Genomic DNA, 18,575 nt, shown 5'->3' on the forward strand with positions numbered 1-18,575 from the left:
CGAAGAGACCGAAGTTGCGTAATTAAAAGTTCAATCATCGTGGATTATTCAATAGCTGATGAGAACAATCGTATTCTCTGACCGCAAGCTTGAGTGACGCAGTAAAATGAAATGCATACTAAAACAGAGATTATAACCGACATTCATGTAGAATTACAGAAACTGTGTCTGGAGTGTCATCACTGTCGTTATTGCGACTGGCGGTTGAGAGGAGAAAAAGGAATTTCCTTCCAAGTTGCCGCTCGATGTCAACTTTGCGTCGCGACGCCTGTTACTTCAGGCGTCATGCCATGTTTCATTCTTTTATTGTACCGCCTTTCACAAATCCTCTGTAATTTATGAAAGCTTAATCACGAACAAATAATCGCTGTTTTAAATTTACTTTGGCAGCGAATGTTGGGTATTATGATATCACGACGTTTTCATCGAACGTGGGACACTGTAATTTTCCTGTTTTTATTTTACAACGAGCGTACGACGTAGGATTTATTGGATCTGGCTTATATGTCACCCCTTTGGTAACCATCCCTATAGCTATGGCACTTTTTTTTCTCTATCCAACCATCCAACTAAGCTTGACATAGATAAGGATTTGAAGTATTTCATCGTACCGTCGATACGTGACGATTGCAATTATTTTATACAGGTCAGAGGTAAAGTAATAAATTGTGGTGAGATAGGACACACGTGATCAACCTAATTCCTTGTCATAAAAGCTTAGAGATAGTTGATGGCTCTGGGATAAGAGCACCTACGGTGTTCAGAATACCATCGTTATGAAAATACGATGTAACGCTAGGGTTTAATATGCAAGTTGAGATATTTAATTACACACTGTCTTAATACTAACAGCAAACTTTGAAGTATCTTTTACGAAATCTATTTAGCACATAATAGTTATTCAATTATACCACGTTAAAAATTTATATATATAATTCTATCAATAGATTTTAAAAACAACAAAAATTTAATATTCAAATATTTGAAAATTTGAAAAGTTAATATAACTGTAACTCAAAATGAAAATCATATCTATTGTATTTCACTTTTCTATACAATATTATATAATACGTATATTCGCGCCTTTTGTTATCTACTTGTGATAATTGTTCTATACATAGAGGTCGCTGAAGTACACGAGCAATTTTTAGCAACATAGGTATATGTGGTTTCGTTTTGAAGTAAATATATACGTATTATTAATTAAGCATTAAAAAAGTATCCATATATCATATAAAATGGTTAAAACCATTAGCAAAATACGTGATATTTCATGGAGATTCGGTGGTAAGAATACTTAACCTCTCCCGATAAAACACGAATAACTATGTTAGGTTTTCTAAATTTTTTAAAATAGATTCTTCATATAAATACTTTTTTAAAAATATATTATTCTTCTCACTACAAAAAAACAACATAATTCCAAAAACTTACTCGTTTATTTTTTTATTCATATAACAATAAATTATTAAACAACAAAAAAATGGTCAAAAACCATAAAACTTCAATAAATAATAATAAAATATATAATTGTTACAGTAACGGCTGCAAGTAATGAATCTGATAATGTGGGAAAATCGTTTCTACAGCTTAAATTAGATATAGCAGAAGGTAGTAAGCCTAAAAACATATTTATAGAAATGACAATCAGTCAATTTTACAAATTCCTACATGACTTGGAAAAAGCAAAATCGAATCTGGACTTATTAGTTTAATTGAACACTGCTTATTGAACATTTAATTGTACGTCCATATAATTTTGTTATAAAGATGTTTCCTTTATTGTTTTGTATTCTATTATATATATTAGACATATATAAAAATATTGTAATTATACAATTAAATAATCCAGTACTTATAGTGAAGAAAATAATACAGTTATAATAGTCAATAAGTCTAGAATGAATTATCAAGGAGAAATATTTCCATAGAGTTATTAAGACTTGTAAGTAATTAAGATCCTTGAAGTATAAAAGCGAAAGTAATAATGTAAATAAAAAAACTAATACTATACTTATTCATATTTGTAAGATTTAGAGATAGTTATATTATAAGAATTATAATCTCAGTTCATAAAATAAACATTTCATACCTTTAGAGATTACTATGCCTCCATTCAATTACATATGTACAAGTTTCTTGATACCTATTGATAATCAAGAATCTATATTACATATCCAATTACATAATAAAATCACAGTATTTCTTGTCAAATGATAAGTCTTTAAAATTTTTTTTCATCTTTTTACACTCCATTTGAGGATTCATATAGATCCTGTTTCGAAGAATTTGTATCTGAAAACAATATAAATTTTCATAAATAATGCATAACATCTGTTATTAAATCATTTATATTATACCATTAGAGTCAAAGGACTAAGACCCTTAACCATTGGAAACTTGAAAGAATGTTATGATAGCGCTCATGACAAATAGACAAATGGGAACTTTATTTATTTTTCAATAGAGAATATACAATTTTCGACTTTGTTATTTTTTTCTAGTAACAATAACATGTTTATCACAAAGAAATATTAACTAACATACGTAATAAGTGTATTGTCCAGGGATGTTTTGTCCTAAAAAAATTTCTCAATATACCCAGCTAACTACGTATGTAAAAACAGTATTAAATATCACAATTTCTTATGTTCCTAATGTAAAAAGAAATTATATTTATGTAATTATAGTAATCATTTAATTATGCATCATATTGACATAATTTCGTTAGTTTCACTATAATTTTCAGTAAATAAACAGTCAAATATAAAATAAAAAAATGTCAAAAAAAAACACTAATAAAAAGATTGTCGAATTAATACTGTACTTGAAATACTATTTAAAAAAATGTCAAATACGTGCAATAAAAAATGATAGCGTATGTGTTATAAGTATTTTAAACAAAAGTAAGCATAAGTGTAATCAGATCTTTGTTCAATTACAAACGTAAAGCAAAAAATGCGATTGACTTTCAGAATTCGCGCATTTGAACATATAGATTAGAGCATAGACTTGCTTGAAAGAGATTAGTAATGTGAAAAACAGGATGCTTTACAGTTCTTATTATCCTACGTTTTACAGGAAATGGGCTATTTACAGCACCTCTTTGGTTATAAGGTTCTGCTAATGCTAATGCAGGATTTTTCAAGCCTGATAATGAACTTTCTTGTAGCTTCAGTGTGTTGAGCTGTTGTAAGGACTTGCCTCTTTCTGCTTCTTGTTGAATAGATTCTAAAACTGGCAAAATTGCTCCAAGCAAAGGTCGTTTGGACGGTTCTCCAGACCAACATTGTTCCATTAACTTCCAACATTCGTCATTGAAAATAGGTAATCGTTCGGGACGGATACCTAATTGACATTCGAACAATACTTTTAGATATCGAGAGGTTAAAACCATTTATGCTTTTTAATAGAAATGATAATTACCTTTTTTTACACTAGTCCATAGTTGTTCTTTATTATGAAATTGTTCGAAAGCATATGGTAGTCTCACATGTCCTGCACATATGTACCAAAATAAAATTCCAAATGCATACACATCAACACTACTATCATAGTGGCCAGACAGAAGTTCTGGTGCCATGTGGACGGGTGTTCCGACGATACTTCCCGACATCATGGCTTCTGTGATACAGAATCCAAGGTCTGTTAACTTAGCCCTGTTCTCTGTATCAAGGAGCACATTTTTTAATTTAATGTCCCTATGAACAAGTCCTTGAGAATGAAGGTAACGTATTCCTTCCAAGACATCTATAGCTATTTGTATACGTTCCAACCAAGTTAAACCGGCACGTATTCCGCAATATAAGTCGCGGCTTAAACGGTCTGATATCAAAAGAACTGCAGATCCAAGACCAAATCCTCCACCATATGATTGATCAATAACTGATCCTCTAAGTTTTACTATTCTTTTGTGATCTGGGATAGACCTTGTGTAGTAAAACTCCATAGCAAGATCATTCCAATGTCTCTCATCTGGCGGAACAACTGATTTAACTGCACAAGGGCCCGGTGTTCCACCCCAACCATCACAAGCAAATACAACTCCATACTGACCACGACCAATTTCTTTACCGCAATGAGGAATTCCATAACGAACAACATCCGTCATTGATGTGGACTCCAATGCTAGTTTAGCCAACTTAGGAGCATGATACTTTCTAATAGCTATTCTTTGTTCCTCTGTTCTTTCTAGTTTTCCAGAATAATAGTTTTCTAGAGATCTTAAAGCTGCTTGAAATGAATCATGCGATGACTTAAGTTTATCTCTAAACTGCATAGATATTGCTTTGGCTAGTCTTGCGGCAGACAGAGAATTTAAAATATCAATGGTAACTTTTCTTCTCCATGTTGCATCCAAAGTTGGTGTTGGTGACCACGGCAATGGTACAGATTTAAAAAGTTGTCGCAATCGTTCTAAAAAAGAATGTATTAAGGATGGTGAAGTATTGTGTAACTCAACATTGTATGCAGCTGACAATATTTGTTTTAAAGCATCGCTGGCTAGTAAACAAGTATCACGTTCATACGTTTTTTCAAGGCTTTGTAAACAGCGTTGTAATGTCCCGACGAAGGTTTCTCGTAAGCAATTCACAGAATTGACAAGTTGTTTAGCGACTTTCTCACCTAATCGGCCAAGTACTACCCTTTGAACTTCAGAAGTTGCAGCCCTAACAGTAGCAGACCATTCTGCTCTTTCGGTGTCGTTAAAGGGAATGCTTTGATATGAACACACATCATTATTTGATAAGATTACATCATTTTTCATTTCTTGTATGATATTTTGTATTAATTCAGTCAGTTCTTCTTGGTTTTCATTTACAATTTTCATTAAGCTAGCGTATAATTCGTTTTCTTTCAGTTGAGCATACTGTATTCTTCTTGGAGTTATCTGAATTTTTCTTGCCATATCAAAAGCGCTTAAAATAAACTTTCGTAGACTAGTTGTGTGTACTTCATTCAAATAAGTGCTAGCATTAATAAGATAGGCTTGCAGACATTCACGAACAAAATATAAAATCCGATCTGTCTTTTTACAAGAGTGAAGTAGATCACTACAACTAATACATTGTCTGCCACTTAGCCAAGATAGCTGATCAACTTCAACAGATTCTTCCATACCAAGAAAACCTAAATTTGTCAATTGATCCAGCCATGTTAAACCTAATGAATTCATTTTGTCAAAGTCAATGCCATCGTCATCAATGTCTTTATTTGATGTAGAGTTACTAGAATTTAATCGACTTTGAAGTCTATGTTGTTCAGATTCAGTCAATTCAGCATCAACACTAGCTAATGTAATATTTCCTAATGATGATATAAAAAGTACAGGATTAAAAGGATATGTCTCTTTCAAATCTCTTAACTCTTCTATATTTTGCTCTGTTAATGGTTGTTCACCAAGAGCATAAAGAAATATTGGTAAAATGTTTAATAACCCTTTGGCAAGAATTTTTACTGCTCCATTATTTGGTGCAATAAATATCTGAACACCATCTTTTAATATAGGTAGATCAACTTTAACTTCGAGTACTGTTGGACAATTCGTGTCATCGCTACCAGACTTTGTTAAATCTTCAATTGGAAGTGTAGACCATGGCTTTTCATTTGCTTGTAAATTTTCCACCACTTCATATTCTAAGCCTAATGTAAGACTAATGTGATTTGTTTGGCCATAAGTAAGTTTAATCCACCGCCATAGTCCATTACATATTGGCAAAATATCATTGGAAATTAAATTATTCACTAATGATGCTTTTGCTTTATTATCTTGACCAAAAATAACAATGGCTGGGGAGTTTTCTAAAATATGTGTAATTCTATCTAATGTTAATGGAGGCAAGAATTCTTCAACAACGTTTTCTGGAATAAATTGAAACATTTTAGAATAAATATTGAACTTAAGTAGTATAACTTTTTAAAGAATTACAAATACTTACCTCCAGGAAAGAAGTTTTCAATATTTATTCCTTCCAGTGCATGTTGAGTTTCCTCAAATATATGTTTTAACTGATTTCGATTACGCTGATATCTTCTAAATTCTTGTGGTAATTTGCTTACCATTTTTTTGCTTTTATATTAGCAATATTAGCTCTTCAAATAGTTTCATACCCTGATAATAACATTTTGTATGAATTAACATATCAATGTAACAATTCATATTATTGATAGCCTAAGTCTTTCAACATAATGAAAATCAAGTAAATATGTATGACTAAATCTAATTTCTAGATAAAATTATTAAATAATTTTAATAAAAAATGAAAAAATTCCACAATAAAATAAATTACAAGATACGAATAAGAATATTATGTTAACCAGATCTATAAATACTTGCTTATATCAAACTCAATATTTAAAACACACCTCTTCTGCTCCAATAGTGTTACTAACCATTACATGTATCGTGATATAATTAATTTTACTTAATTTAAAGTTTAACGATTAATTCCTTTCGTAATCGTACTCATAACCGTATCTTTTTTAAACTATAACCATCCAGCATATCAAATGTTTGGTTTCCCACTAATAATACGATATATTCACAATATCACTATGCATGTCGATACTTTCACCATGAGATTCTTATCAACGTTTCCACAGCAATATAAATATAAACTATAAATTTTTGACAGTTAAGTAATCTGATACGTAGTACCACTCTTTGGGGAAATGAATTCGTTTGAAAATTAGAGGCACCATATAATTTAACTGACCCTACAAACTAACTAAGCGCGGTTATTTTAAGTCGAACCGAAGACGTTTATTGTAATTACATACGCATACAGTTGTCTACAGCTGCAAACTTAATTACATGATAAACCGTACGCATCATTTAGTTGGAATGATATTCTACTTTAGCACTTGTATATCATCGTATTGTGCAGTTAAGAAAACACAGATGAAGAATGCAGAATAAACAAGATTCCCCCTATTTAGGGAGATAAACTTCCAGATAAATGAAAATCCATAACAGAGTTTATAGTTATAATGAAATATGTACGTATGTAGATTATAAATAATGTACAATATAACATTTTGAAAGAGACTTATTATAAGTGGATGTTATATAGAGTCTAATAATTTAATTTTCTAACACATTGAGATATAGCACTCTATTGTGTATAAAGAATAATTTAAAGTATACATACAAAAAATTAAAACAATAATTAGGTATTATACTAGTAAATATTTTGTACACAATTTTAAAAAAATATTTTTCTATTAATATGAAAATGAAAATATTCATTTCATTCATTCTATAATTATTACTCAAGGATGTTTTTAAAAAGAATTAAATACATATAATATACCAATGAGTATAAGTAAAATAAAGAATTAACAAGCGTATACATAACGTGTCAATCTGTATATATATGAATTCTATATGTATAGTTATACCAATCACAATATGAAGGTTAAACGATTCCTCTAGAAACACACATGAAAACTGCCTTAACATGAAGTACCAACAGCTGTTAGCAGAGGAAGCCACAGTAAAGTTTTGTGGAAGCAAAATTCTATCTTATTGACAGTAACAGAGTTAGGATGAAGAAAACCTACATTTTCTACTTCTTTGTTACCTTCAGTAATCGAACGAAGAAGGATTTGTGACAAAATTAATATTTTTCATAACATAATCATTTTAGCAATAACTTATACTGCACGTATTAATAACAATTCTACAGTGTGATTTGTGCAAATTATTAACATTTATAATTGATCATTTCTCTAACTATTAGTTTAAGTTCCACTAATTAGAACTTCTTTCTAATTTAGAATTTCGAAAGTTTTACGATACAAAGAACATGGACTAAATAAAGAAGCATTGGCATGAATTTCGTATTAGTACATTTTCCCGCGCTTATTGTTGAATTTGCTAGACATCATTGCGCATTCAGATTGCGCATACGCCATTCCGTTTGTAGACTTTTTGGAGGTCAGACGTGTGTCTCTTGTCGTATTAAACGTGTATTGTCCTGTTCTTAGAGATTCCTGATCATTTATAAAGGTACCTGTTTTTAATTTTAACATACTATCGCCTGTTTAATTAGAAAATTACCTTAATTTCACTCATTTCAATGGTTAAAGCTTGTTTGAAAAAATTATGCTTCGCAATCTTCAATTGTCGACGACGTAATATTTTGTTTTATCCTATATTTTTTTCGTACTTCAATAAATTTATATAGATTTTACAAATTTCGAATGACATTTACATTTTTACATCTTTTGTAGTAAAACGTAGTTAGTATATTGTATGTGACAGGTGGGTGATAGAAGACCCTAACGAAAAGTGCGGGAATTTCTGGAGTTGTAGAAGATGCGCGCGCAGCTCACGTTGAACGGAACGACGCTGGAATACAAAGTTCATCGCAAGAGTAAGTTTTTTATGATTTTCTTTAGTATTATTGCAGAATTTGTAGAATTTTTGTGTCTTTCGTAAATACATAAGATATTATTGTGTTACTGTACAGGAAAATTATATGTATCTCGCAATATATTTTCAAATTACATACAAGTCACTGAAGTCACTTTTAATATTTTCATTCAATGGTAACCTAAACCATATAAAGTTATAAAATAAATATTAAAGCATAAACGGTAATAGGGAGTAGGATATAATTAAAATGGGGAAAGCAGAAGATAGGGACAACAGAAGAAATAAATTTATAATCTTATTAATAACTTACTGATGGTGCAGGAGTCCTTTCAGTGGATCCTGAGGAGGGTCTGCACCCGTCAGAGGATCCGCGACGAGTGAGACAGTCGTGCTCCTGCAGAGGTATTTATACACTATCGGGGAAGAAAGGGAATCAATTAGAAAAGTTCTTCGGGTGGTAGGCATTTCGAGATTGATCTAACGAACAATGTGCGAAAAATTGATATTTTCCATAAAATAATTATCTTAACAACAATTTCTAGTACACATATTGTTAATAACAATCACACACAGTGTGCACTTTTGCAAATTATTGATATTTGTAATTGTTAATTAACGAATGTGGAAATTATTAATTTTTCGTACATTATTCTTCGTCCGATTAATTTAGGAATTCTTGAAAATTTCGTAATATTTCTTTAACCAATAGTGGTCAAAACGGTTATCCTCCATAGCGACAGTTTGGAAGCTCCAATAGAATCGTCAACTGATAAGCTAGGTTCCTCTTTCACATATTAACAAATTTAAGCGATTGAGTCTATCAAACTGTAAGCTAGTTGAGTTTCTGCATTAACTACATAAGGTTACGTAGAATGAAAAAAGATTTTGATCCAGATGGATCTTCATGTTCTATTTTCTTTTTGAAATAATCTAAGAAAGTATATATAAACATTAGAATATACCATAGTGAAAATAGCATAAATGGTACATTTTTTTCATTAGAAAGTAGCTTCAGTTTCTAATTAAGTACCAATTGCTCAAATAATGCATATCTTTGATGTTTTATCATACACAATGTTATAAATGTAACCAAATAACCTAAAGATATTTTTGCATTAATTATATTCATTTATTTTTATCATATCGTAAAATTGCAATGTTTGAATTGAGTCTTAGGTATTGTAAGTTGCTAATCTTAAAACTATATCTAAAATATTTCTTCTATTTCTAAGAATTCGTTTTTTGAGAAATAGTTATTTATTTTATATATAAGAATCGTGGAATCCCTTCATGAGGAAAGAAAATTTGAGACATACTTTACGATTGTTAAGAAAATGAGAAAAGAAAATACAATGGTTCCGTTTTATATTACCATAGCTTTTTAATCTAAAAAATTCACAAGTGTAATCAGTAATCAAATTTATTAGTTTCTATTGTCTTGGGGAGCGAAATTCTTTTCCGATTTTATGGCGTGGAAAGACGATATAATAAGGAGAGAGCTGCCTCGAGCGAAGCTGCGAGTAACGAGGGAATAAGAATGGCTAGGCAGTCGAGGGAGGTTTTTGGGATGGTTCGGGTTCAAGGAGGGGAGGAGGTTCAGGGTGTAAGATTTACTGGACTCGCTAGTGGCCGCTAACTTTGCGGGGGTGCCTTCTTAAAAACATTAAAGCGATATATATAAACGTGAAAAATTTATCTGAACTTAAATCGTAGATGCGTTTCTTATTAAATCAGAAAATCTTCGGTCCTCCAGGATCACAAATAACAATAATTTGAGAAAAATCGATTGTGCAAGTGAACGTACAAGTCTTATCCTGTAAAAATTCTTCCGATTTTTCCGTTTCCTTTCGGCGGTCGTGCTAAAATCGATTCGTATCTTTGAGAAAAAAAAACTGTTGACTCAGGAGTATACGGATTGTAATAAAAATAAATATTCGGAGCGTATGTGCGGTAGGTAGGGTGGTAAAGTATGAGAAAGGAGATAGAAAGTTGGTAGGTGGCGGAGGCTACGACGTCGTTCCCCACGTGTATGCTCCATAACGATATATAAAAGCCGACATATTTCTGAACAAATCGTTTTTTCTTTTCGTAGATTTCGTGCATAGAACGACCGATAAACCTGGTGTCGTTGGGTTGCCGCGGCAAAGAGAGCTACGGTACTTCAACTTTTGCTTGCTTTTGTCTCGTCGTCGATTTTGATTACAAAAGTTGCTTAATGGTTCGCTCCTATTTTTTGGTACAGATATATGGATTCAGAGGCACGAAATGTGGATTCAAAGAAAAACGAAACGGTTTGAGACAGGACACCCTTACGCAAAAGTGAAAGCACAAATCTTGTGGCCGTTTCGGACAGTTGAATTCCAAGATCTGGATAATGGATCCCCGGATGTACTTTCAGAGCGGGCAATTCGGTGAGCTTGCATCAGTCTTTATTTCTATCTCTCACGATACGACCATTTATATATTTCGTTTTTTCGTTCACTGGAACGAACAAGTTTTGCTTGTCTTGGAACCATTAATGTTCCCCAAATATTTTGTTTATTGCAGTTATTGATTTGTTTGCTTTTGAAAAATTTTTTAATGTTTGTCTTTGTGTATTTTAAAATGAAATAAGTGGCCCCATTTGCTTTAATCATTAGAAAATTTATATTATTCCAATATCAACTATATCTGATATCAGTTTTAGCAAGCATTTTAATCAATATGAAATTATGAGAATGTCAGTAAGTGAATCATAAATGCATGAATGACATTTAAATAATAAAGTTATACCATTACGAAATTTTTAAGGAATTGACACTAGCAATGGGGTCATTTATACATTCGTAGAACACTTACATAATTTATTACTCATATCATTTATATTTTATTTGTGTTTTATATCCTGGCTGCATTTTGCGCCGGTTTCATACGTATATGTCTACATTTCTTCATTACTATTAATTTTGTAAACAGGGAATTTTCGTTATTGACAAAAATTGTATTTATGGAACATTCTATACCGATTATACTTACATCTATATTCGTAAGAGGTCAGGCTTTGGAAATTTGATATAACATCTGGATTATTAACGAATTTTTTGGTTACTAAGATCAATTCGATTGAAGTTTAATGTTCAAGCTTAGATTATCTCAGATCGGTGATAGGAAAAAAGCCAGCTCCCCGAACGAATTATTTTTATTATCGTGGAAGAATAGAACGGGAAGGGAAACAGACAGAGGAGGAGGAGGAGGAGGAGGAAGAGGATCTGTTTTGGGTGTCCAAGCGGAGGTCAGGACTTTCAGGAGCGTATAATTAATTTCCCATGTCACTCGAGGCCCCTTCCCTTGCTCTTGGTCGATCTGCCCCACGCAAATCCCCCGAACCACGACGACAATATTGCTGGCCATTTCGTTCGACAGTGGCCGAGAGCCTCAGTAGTTCTGCTCCGTTCTCGAACCCCTTTTCGAAAGCAGAGCGAGCAAGCGAGCGCGCAGAGAAAGGGGTGACTTTACGAACAAGCAACTGGGACTGATCTCTCACCCTCTGTCCTTCTCGATACTAACGATTTTCTCCTCTTCCCGCCCGCGTACATACCGACCCGTCAATATCAGCTTCCGTAATTAAACATAACAGATCAACATTCGACATTACGTAACCGAGCTTTTCCTCTCTCGTCTTCTGTACGGTTGCGCGCGCGTATCTATTATTGGTGTGCCCTTTCGCGCACGGAGTCCTTCCGCTGCTTCGTGTCTGTATAGGTACCCGAACGATCTCCTGACCCCCGGTTACTCCACTCGAATCGGTTAATTGGATAAATGTCCGATGAACGCCGGGCCATCTCTCCCTCAAGTCCTCCTATACACTCCGTCGTCTCGTCTCCCCTTCCTTCTCTGGCTCCTTCTGCCATTCTAGGAGCTTTCTGTCGGGTTATTCCCCCCTTTTACTCATTTCCGTCTCTGTCCTTATCAGGCTCATTCGGAAAACAATCGCTTGTTCCGTGGAGATGAATTTATCGAAGCATGCTGCGCTTTCTTTGCCCAAGTCTTTGCTGGGGAGAGGGGAACGAGTTGCTTGGCTGAATAAGCTTAATATTTTTTCAACTGACGAATCGTTAATTATGATTAGGGCAACTCAAAAAGATATTTATTTTAATTTTCAGATACTTGTTAAGGGGTTTGTTGTTAATGCTGTTATACCGTGTTCTCGCGTAATGTCTGGACCTATTGGCACTAAATTATTGTCCATTAGCTACTACGGCAAGCGTCTTTAATTAATGGCGACAAACTTCTCGAATCGTCCAAGGAACTCCAGCCACGTATATCTATTTATTTTGCGATCCCCACGGTGACGGTTTTCGCGGAATATTGCATTTCCAGTTCCCACAAACCATCTCTCTTCATTTGTCTCCTTCCGACGTCGACTTCACCCTCGGATTCTATAATCCGCTTAAAGCATAGTCTCATTACACAATTTACATTATTAATTCCGCGTGTTACGTACTTTCATTACTTATCGTCGTACATGCGCAAATTTTATTTCTTCCCGTATCGATTTCAAAGATATCCAACTACAAATTACTCACGCATGTTCTGTGGCCTTGTGCTTATTTATCTCCGAATTTTTCTCGAATCAAGACGCAAGGCATGCTACGAACCGTATTTATATTTTCTGCTTCCTTTCGTCGACACCCGTATAACATCTGGCGTCCGCTCAAAATTAGGGTTTCAGGCATAGATTAGGATGCGTCGTGTTCACATGCTGGCGGCACTTCTTAGTGGCAACGACGGCAAATAAGGTAGTCAGATTCTAATTGCCTGTCATAAATCAAGGACAGCACCTGCACAATTTCGAAATGTTTATGGGGCGGTGCCGGTACGTCCTTCATTAGGATGAAGTGTAGGCGAAACCACACATTGATTCAAGTTTAATTGATGTTCAATTAGCTTAATTATGTAAATCGTGATTTGGAGAATAACTTAGCTTCACACACATTAGAAATATTTATGCGGTGTCACAGAGCTAGTAGAATTAATTTCTCTTAACTGTTTAGGTTCTATTAATATTTCATGTTTCACGTGTGACCTCATTATTTCGATTAATTAACTAGATATATTTCTCTATATCCATTTTCGCGAAGCAAAGGGGCAAGGTTATATGTTACTCGCGCGATAAACAAGTCGCTAGGGGAGGATTCGGACGATCTCATCGGCGTTTTCCAGCAGGGTAGCGAATTAGCGCGGAATTAGAGCCGGAGACACGAAGAGAGGCAGAGATTAGTGGATATGTAAATTAGGCGCCTCCTTCGCCATGCTATTTGTCATTTTTGTCGAGGCAGTCAGACGGGGATACAGGGCGAAGCTATCGCTTAATGAAGGGGGTGAAGACGGGGTTTCAATTATGTCGCCGCGGATAGGGCAGCAAATAAATCGATGTCTTAGTGGTGTTACAATAGAATTAGCATTCGCGGTATTTAACACTGAATTAACGTATCAGTTTACCTTCACCGCGACAGAAAGAATCGTGTTAGCGTAACTGCAAGTGCTTCGACGTACCTTTTCTCTATCTACCATAATTGAGTGGTCGAGATAAGAGCGTGACGTTTATGAAGCAGCTTGGAATAGTATTTGCATCGTTAAAAGTACGACGCGAGATATGACGTTATTGAGCAAATGAAAGACTCCTTGGACGAAGAGTAAACTGGAAAAATGAGGTACGAGGATGGGTTGGGGGGAGGGTGCAGAGAAAGAAGATAAACTGCAACCCTCCCGCCAATAATATGCCGACAAGCTTTATTTTATTTAAGCAGCCCCAGTTTTTCATTACGTTCATTCTCGCGCTTCCCTCTTCGTTCTCGTAGGATACACTGTCGGCATGGGTACGCTAGCTGAAGAAAGACACCCCAGTTTATTCGAATATATTATTCACTATTCTTATCTTTGGCATCCCTCTTGCGTTCTCATCCACGTATCTCAAAAGACAGACAATTGCTATCCTTTGAGATATAACTTCTGCCACATTCTTCATTATTTTAAGGAAGCATTTCTTAAATTTTAGTTTTCGGTAATTTAAATAATAGCCGAGCTTCCTTGGCATTGCCCTCGATGATAGAATTATGGAATGTTAAAGGTTGGCTAAAACTAGCGGAAAGAAAAATTTGTGCGTGAAATCATTTTTAACATACTCGATTTCATCCTGACGAACGAGCACATTTTGGGATACGAGTTAGGGGGAGGAAAAGAAAGCGAGTTTAGGGTGTCGGAGATGCAAGATTACCGTCGAAAAAACTTTTGCCTCGACTAGAAGGGATTTATTCCGGAATCCCTGTAACCTATCGAAGCAGGTCATTCCACGCAATGTCCATGGTCGGAAAACTTAGATGACCTTGGGAATCGCAATCGATCGGCGAAACCTTTGGGGCGGAACGCCTGAGAACTCACCCTCCTGATACATACGCGATAAGAACTTTGCAACGCGAAGTCGTTCGTGTTCTTCCAATTTCGAGACGCAAAATTCCCAAAAAGCCTCACGATTTCTCGGCAATCAGACTACAGAATCCAAAGCCATAACCAAACAAGTCTCCATCTTCGGAACGACAGAATCCTTCACCGAAATTCTTAATCCTGCCCCCATAATCTAATCACGTATGTATAAACTGTCGCGCTGAATCGTTCCTGCGTGTACGTACGGTCTGCGTTCTCGGTTGTTCCTCTCCTTGAAGGGTACGTGACTGCACCCGGGAGCGCCATCCCTTCTCCCCTGAAACAGGAACATCGAGCGCTAACGGAACCCAGGCCGACCCCCACCCCCTTACCTCTTAGCCATTGCATACTTTATTGTGCGCATTATTTAAATGAGCGCAACTTCGCCGTAATCTTGCCACCGAGCAAACCCCTCTCCGCCACTTCGTTCTCTGTTCCACCAGCCCCTGTACCAACTACCTAAGCAACCCTTAACGTGTGGCGGTAGCTGGCGCGGAAAGGAGCGAGGAAACGGCGAAGAAGAAGGAGGGGGCGGAGGAAGGGGATGAGGAGAAAAGGGGAAGGTGGCGGAGAAGGGGGAGGCAGGGAGGGAAATGGTGGTGGGAGGGCAGAGCAGTAGGGTTTTAGGTGTGGGTGGTCGGTGGAGCTTTCCCTGGGGTTGCCGCCGCTGCTGTGGGGCAGAGAAGAGGCTGGCCGACCGTGTTTTTGCGAGCTGTTTCTGCTGACCAGTGCGGCTTTTCCTGTGCGGTCATCTCTCGTCGCCTCCCAAAGCTTGTAGAGTCGCTTATTGCCCCGAAGCTCCTGTTAACCGCCCTCTTTAGCTTCCTGCCCCGACAGTCCTACCTACGCTACATCTTCTACTTTTTTTCTGTATCGACGCGCGACCCAAGCTGCCCCAACTTCTCGTCCGCTCCCCTCGGCTCTTGTCTCCTTCTAGAGTTCTTCGGGAATGCTTAATCCGCCGCTCTAGATTATAGAAATACTGGAGACTGGTCGGCTGATCTTGTTTGCTTATATTTCTTTGCTTTCTTGAGGATTAAATGGGCAGGAGCCTGCTTCGTTAAGCAGTAGGTGAACCGTGAACATTTTGGTTATGATATTTCAACTTTACACGCTCGCTCTGAGCAGGGAAACACCATATCCGCGGGCAGTTGCTTTGTGAAGATTCTCTCTTTCCTTGCGGACCTTAAACCTTGTAATTCGGACAGTTTTTATGGTTATGTTTTAAAGTGGAACGAAGTATATTTGTCATATGAAATTGCGTGTTGTTAAGTAATAATTATTTAGTTTTGTAAACTTGTTTGAGAATGTCTAATTTTTATGGTGGTAAAGCAACCATTATTTCTAAAACTCTGAGGTCGAACAATTAGGCGAATTACATAAACGTAACAGCTGAACATTAACTCGTAATGTTACCCTTCATTTACTCGACCGTTAGCCACACCCTACTGGCCTCCAAGGGCAAGTGCCCATCATCCCTCTGTCCCTTCGATCTCCCACACTAATCGAGGTTCGGATTTAACTCGAAAGACACTTGCTAAAGGATGCAAATCTTATGCTCATACGCAAGTAGAAAGCTACTAAAACTTTACAAGTTATTTCATTCAGAAAATTTTTTTCGAAATGATTCGGAATGTATTCTAATGACAGGAATATAGAAGTGGTCGTAATGTTCGACAAAGGCATCAAAGCTAGTGTTTTATCGGTGACTCCTTTTAAGTTCAAATTACTGGTGGGTCTTTTCTTATCTCCATCCCGCGTAAGCCTTGTAAGAATAACTACCAAAGATACCGACTCTGCATATGTATCAGAGTGGCGAATACTCTATAAAGAAACCGTGGAAAAGGGACTGAGGAACGAGGATTGCTTTGCATCTTTACCACCTCTGTCGTTAGTTATATATTAGCTCCTTATAAAAACGTGAATGGCAAATTCTTTCGATTTTTCCCTAAAACATTAACATCTAATTTTTTAACACCCATGTCAAAGAAAATTTGTAAGATCTATAGAAAACAGGAACAAAGACTGCTATTCTGAAGCGTGTCAAAAGTTGAAGCACGAGGGATGAAAAGGAATCGAGAGGAAGATTCGTTCTCGAAAGGCGTCGAAAACAAGCGTAGCATGAGCCACGTTTTTAGTTGCGAAATATTTGTAAACATTCCCCTTTTGTAGGGTGAGGTTTGGAAGGGGTTGAAGAGGCTCCTCTAGGCAGGAGTATGAGCCAAGGGTAGAAAGGATAAAAGCTTTCTGCTCAGTACGTTTGACGGTCAAACGGATTCTGTATTTGGCAAGGCCTACACACTCGTCTAAAGCCCTTCAAAGAAATGCCACGTGCTCCGCGTAAGCTTCTCCTACGATTAGCGCCGGTTGTTTGCGTTGAAAATATTCCAACCTCTGCTAGTCGGCGTAGCCTTTAACAATTTCCAAGATAGATTCGTTAATGTTTACGGAGCACACGAAATTCTCGCGTACCAAACTGATACATATGTTTACCCTTCCTGTGCATACCGCATAAACGCGATTCTCCTTCCCTTAGACTTTACTCTCCGACTGTCTTGTTATTCCACAATTTATCGAAACGCTACTCGTTCCGTGGCTAGAACGCTCGTATTTGTATTTGCGTGCAAATTCTGCCATTCTTTTCCTGGACATGGAAGGCACTGGGATCAAAGTAGGTTCAGGTGGTTGATCGTAAATTAGTAAGGGGTTGTTGGCGAGGAATAGGAGCGCTCGTTCACCGCACAGTGGATGCTTCAATCACGTAAGGGCATCCCCGATCAGTAAACAAGCGAGGGTCGTTACAGCAATGGTTAAACCGATGACTAGAGGCCAATAAGAGGCCAAGGGTATTTAGGAGGGTTGTTTACGGCTACTTTTCTTTTTCTGCTCAATAAGGTTTAACCACCCCTAGAGACCGTTGATCTGTCCATCCAGTTTTCCTAATTGCTGACTCTGCAGCAACCATTTTTATCGGTGTCTAGTAGATTCCATTCAGAATTGTACTAAATATTTTCTCTTAGACTTGACGGAAAGGCTTGCACACAGACTCACCGCCATCCACTCGTCATGCCTCCCTGAAAACTTTCGTTCAGAGATTTGAAGCGTTTGCGAAGTTATAACGCATGCAACGCATCCCCCGCGAAAATCAGACGTGGGAACGGCGTCGAAGTAAAAACAATGGGCCCGAATAGACGGGAAATAGCGCAGCGGGGTTAAGGGGTTGCGCGAGCGGCGGAGAGCATTTGCATGTGCCGATCGACCGCGCGGAAGAAACGTCCTTTTCATCGTCTTTTGCTTTTAAGCGGCTTGTGTTCTCCCCTCTTCCCTTTCACGTATCCTCTCTACCGCGAGCTTGCATAATTTTATATCGATCCTCTGAAAATCGAGCATCAACCCTCTGCGACCACTATGCTTCATTTTCTCGCCGTTTCCACCGGTTGCTTGTGTTTTGGACCGCGGAGGAAAAAAGAGTCACGGGGCAGCGTGGACGGGCAGAGTTACTTAGGGAGACTTAACCAATATGGATTAAAAGTTCTTGGAGGCATCGGTACGAGGGCAAAGAGGGGGATGGAGGGAGGGAGGTTCAGGCGAGTGTAGAAACGGGTTGGTATTTGAGATTGGCGGCTGCAGGCAGAGTAGGCGGCTGTACGGGCCGATGGAATTGTGTTTGTATTTTAATGAGGGGGCTATGCTAATCCCTCTCGCGGCACGCAGTCGCTCCTCTCCTCGGGAG

The 18,575-nt window shown here is 36.8% G+C and overlaps 2 protein-coding genes across 5 annotated transcripts; one reads left to right on the forward strand and one right to left on the reverse strand.

Annotated features, from left to right (window-relative positions):
- The first annotated feature begins 1,049 nt into the window (after positions 1 to 1,049).
- Positions 1,050 to 1,971, forward strand: LOC143183843 (COMM domain-containing protein 7). Its single transcript, XM_076385588.1, has 2 exons — positions 1,050 to 1,287; positions 1,540 to 1,971. Exons 1-2 carry the CDS (start codon positions 1,239 to 1,241, stop codon positions 1,713 to 1,715), a joined length of 225 nt encoding a protein of 74 aa, XP_076241703.1. The 5' UTR covers positions 1,050 to 1,238; the 3' UTR covers positions 1,716 to 1,971.
- On the reverse strand, positions 1,968 to 6,895 carry Ripk5 (receptor interacting protein kinase 5). 4 transcript variants are annotated; one of them, XM_076384265.1, is made up of 5 exons: positions 6,367 to 6,482; positions 5,940 to 6,112; positions 3,427 to 5,862; positions 3,205 to 3,348; positions 1,968 to 2,295 (listed from the first exon to the last, which is right to left on the reverse strand). In XM_076384265.1, exons 2-5 carry the CDS (start codon positions 6,061 to 6,063, stop codon positions 2,246 to 2,248), a joined length of 2,754 nt encoding a protein of 917 aa, XP_076240380.1. In that variant the 5' UTR covers positions 6,064 to 6,112; positions 6,367 to 6,482; the 3' UTR covers positions 1,968 to 2,245. The 4 variants fall into 4 exon arrangements, with proteins under 4 accessions (XP_076240380.1, XP_076240379.1, XP_076240378.1 ...); XM_076384264.1 differs by having other exon boundaries at positions 3,103 to 3,348; XM_076384263.1 differs by lacking the exons at positions 1,968 to 2,295; positions 6,367 to 6,482 and adding an exon at positions 6,781 to 6,895 and having other exon boundaries at positions 2,818 to 3,348.
- Between the last annotated feature and the right edge of the window lie 11,680 nt (positions 6,896 to 18,575).

Source organism: Calliopsis andreniformis, chromosome 9, assembly GCF_051401765.1.
Source record: "Calliopsis andreniformis isolate RMS-2024a chromosome 9, iyCalAndr_principal, whole genome shotgun sequence".
NCBI lineage: Eukaryota > Metazoa > Arthropoda > Insecta > Hymenoptera > Andrenidae > Calliopsis > Calliopsis andreniformis.

Bases quoted from the DNA above. Each gene is read 5' to 3' on its own strand.
- LOC143183843 (XM_076385588.1), top strand. From the start codon at position 1,239: ATGGTTAAAACCATTAGCAAAATACGTGATATTTCATGGAGATTCGGT. The intron at 1,288-1,539 runs GTAAGAATACTT...TAATTGTTACAG, and splicing joins TATTTCATGGAGATTCGGTG to TAACGGCTGCAAGTAATGAA.
- Ripk5 (XM_076384263.1), bottom strand. From the start codon at position 6,063: ATGGTAAGCAAATTACCACAAGAATTTAGAAGATATCAGCGTAATCGA. The intron at 5,863-5,939 runs GTAAGTATTTGT...AATTTATTCCAG, and splicing joins TGAAAACTTCTTTCCTGGAG to AAAACGTTGTTGAAGAATTC. The intron at 3,349-3,426 runs GTAATTATCATT...AATGTCAATTAG, and splicing joins ATGGACTAGTGTAAAAAAAG to GTATCCGTCCCGAACGATTA.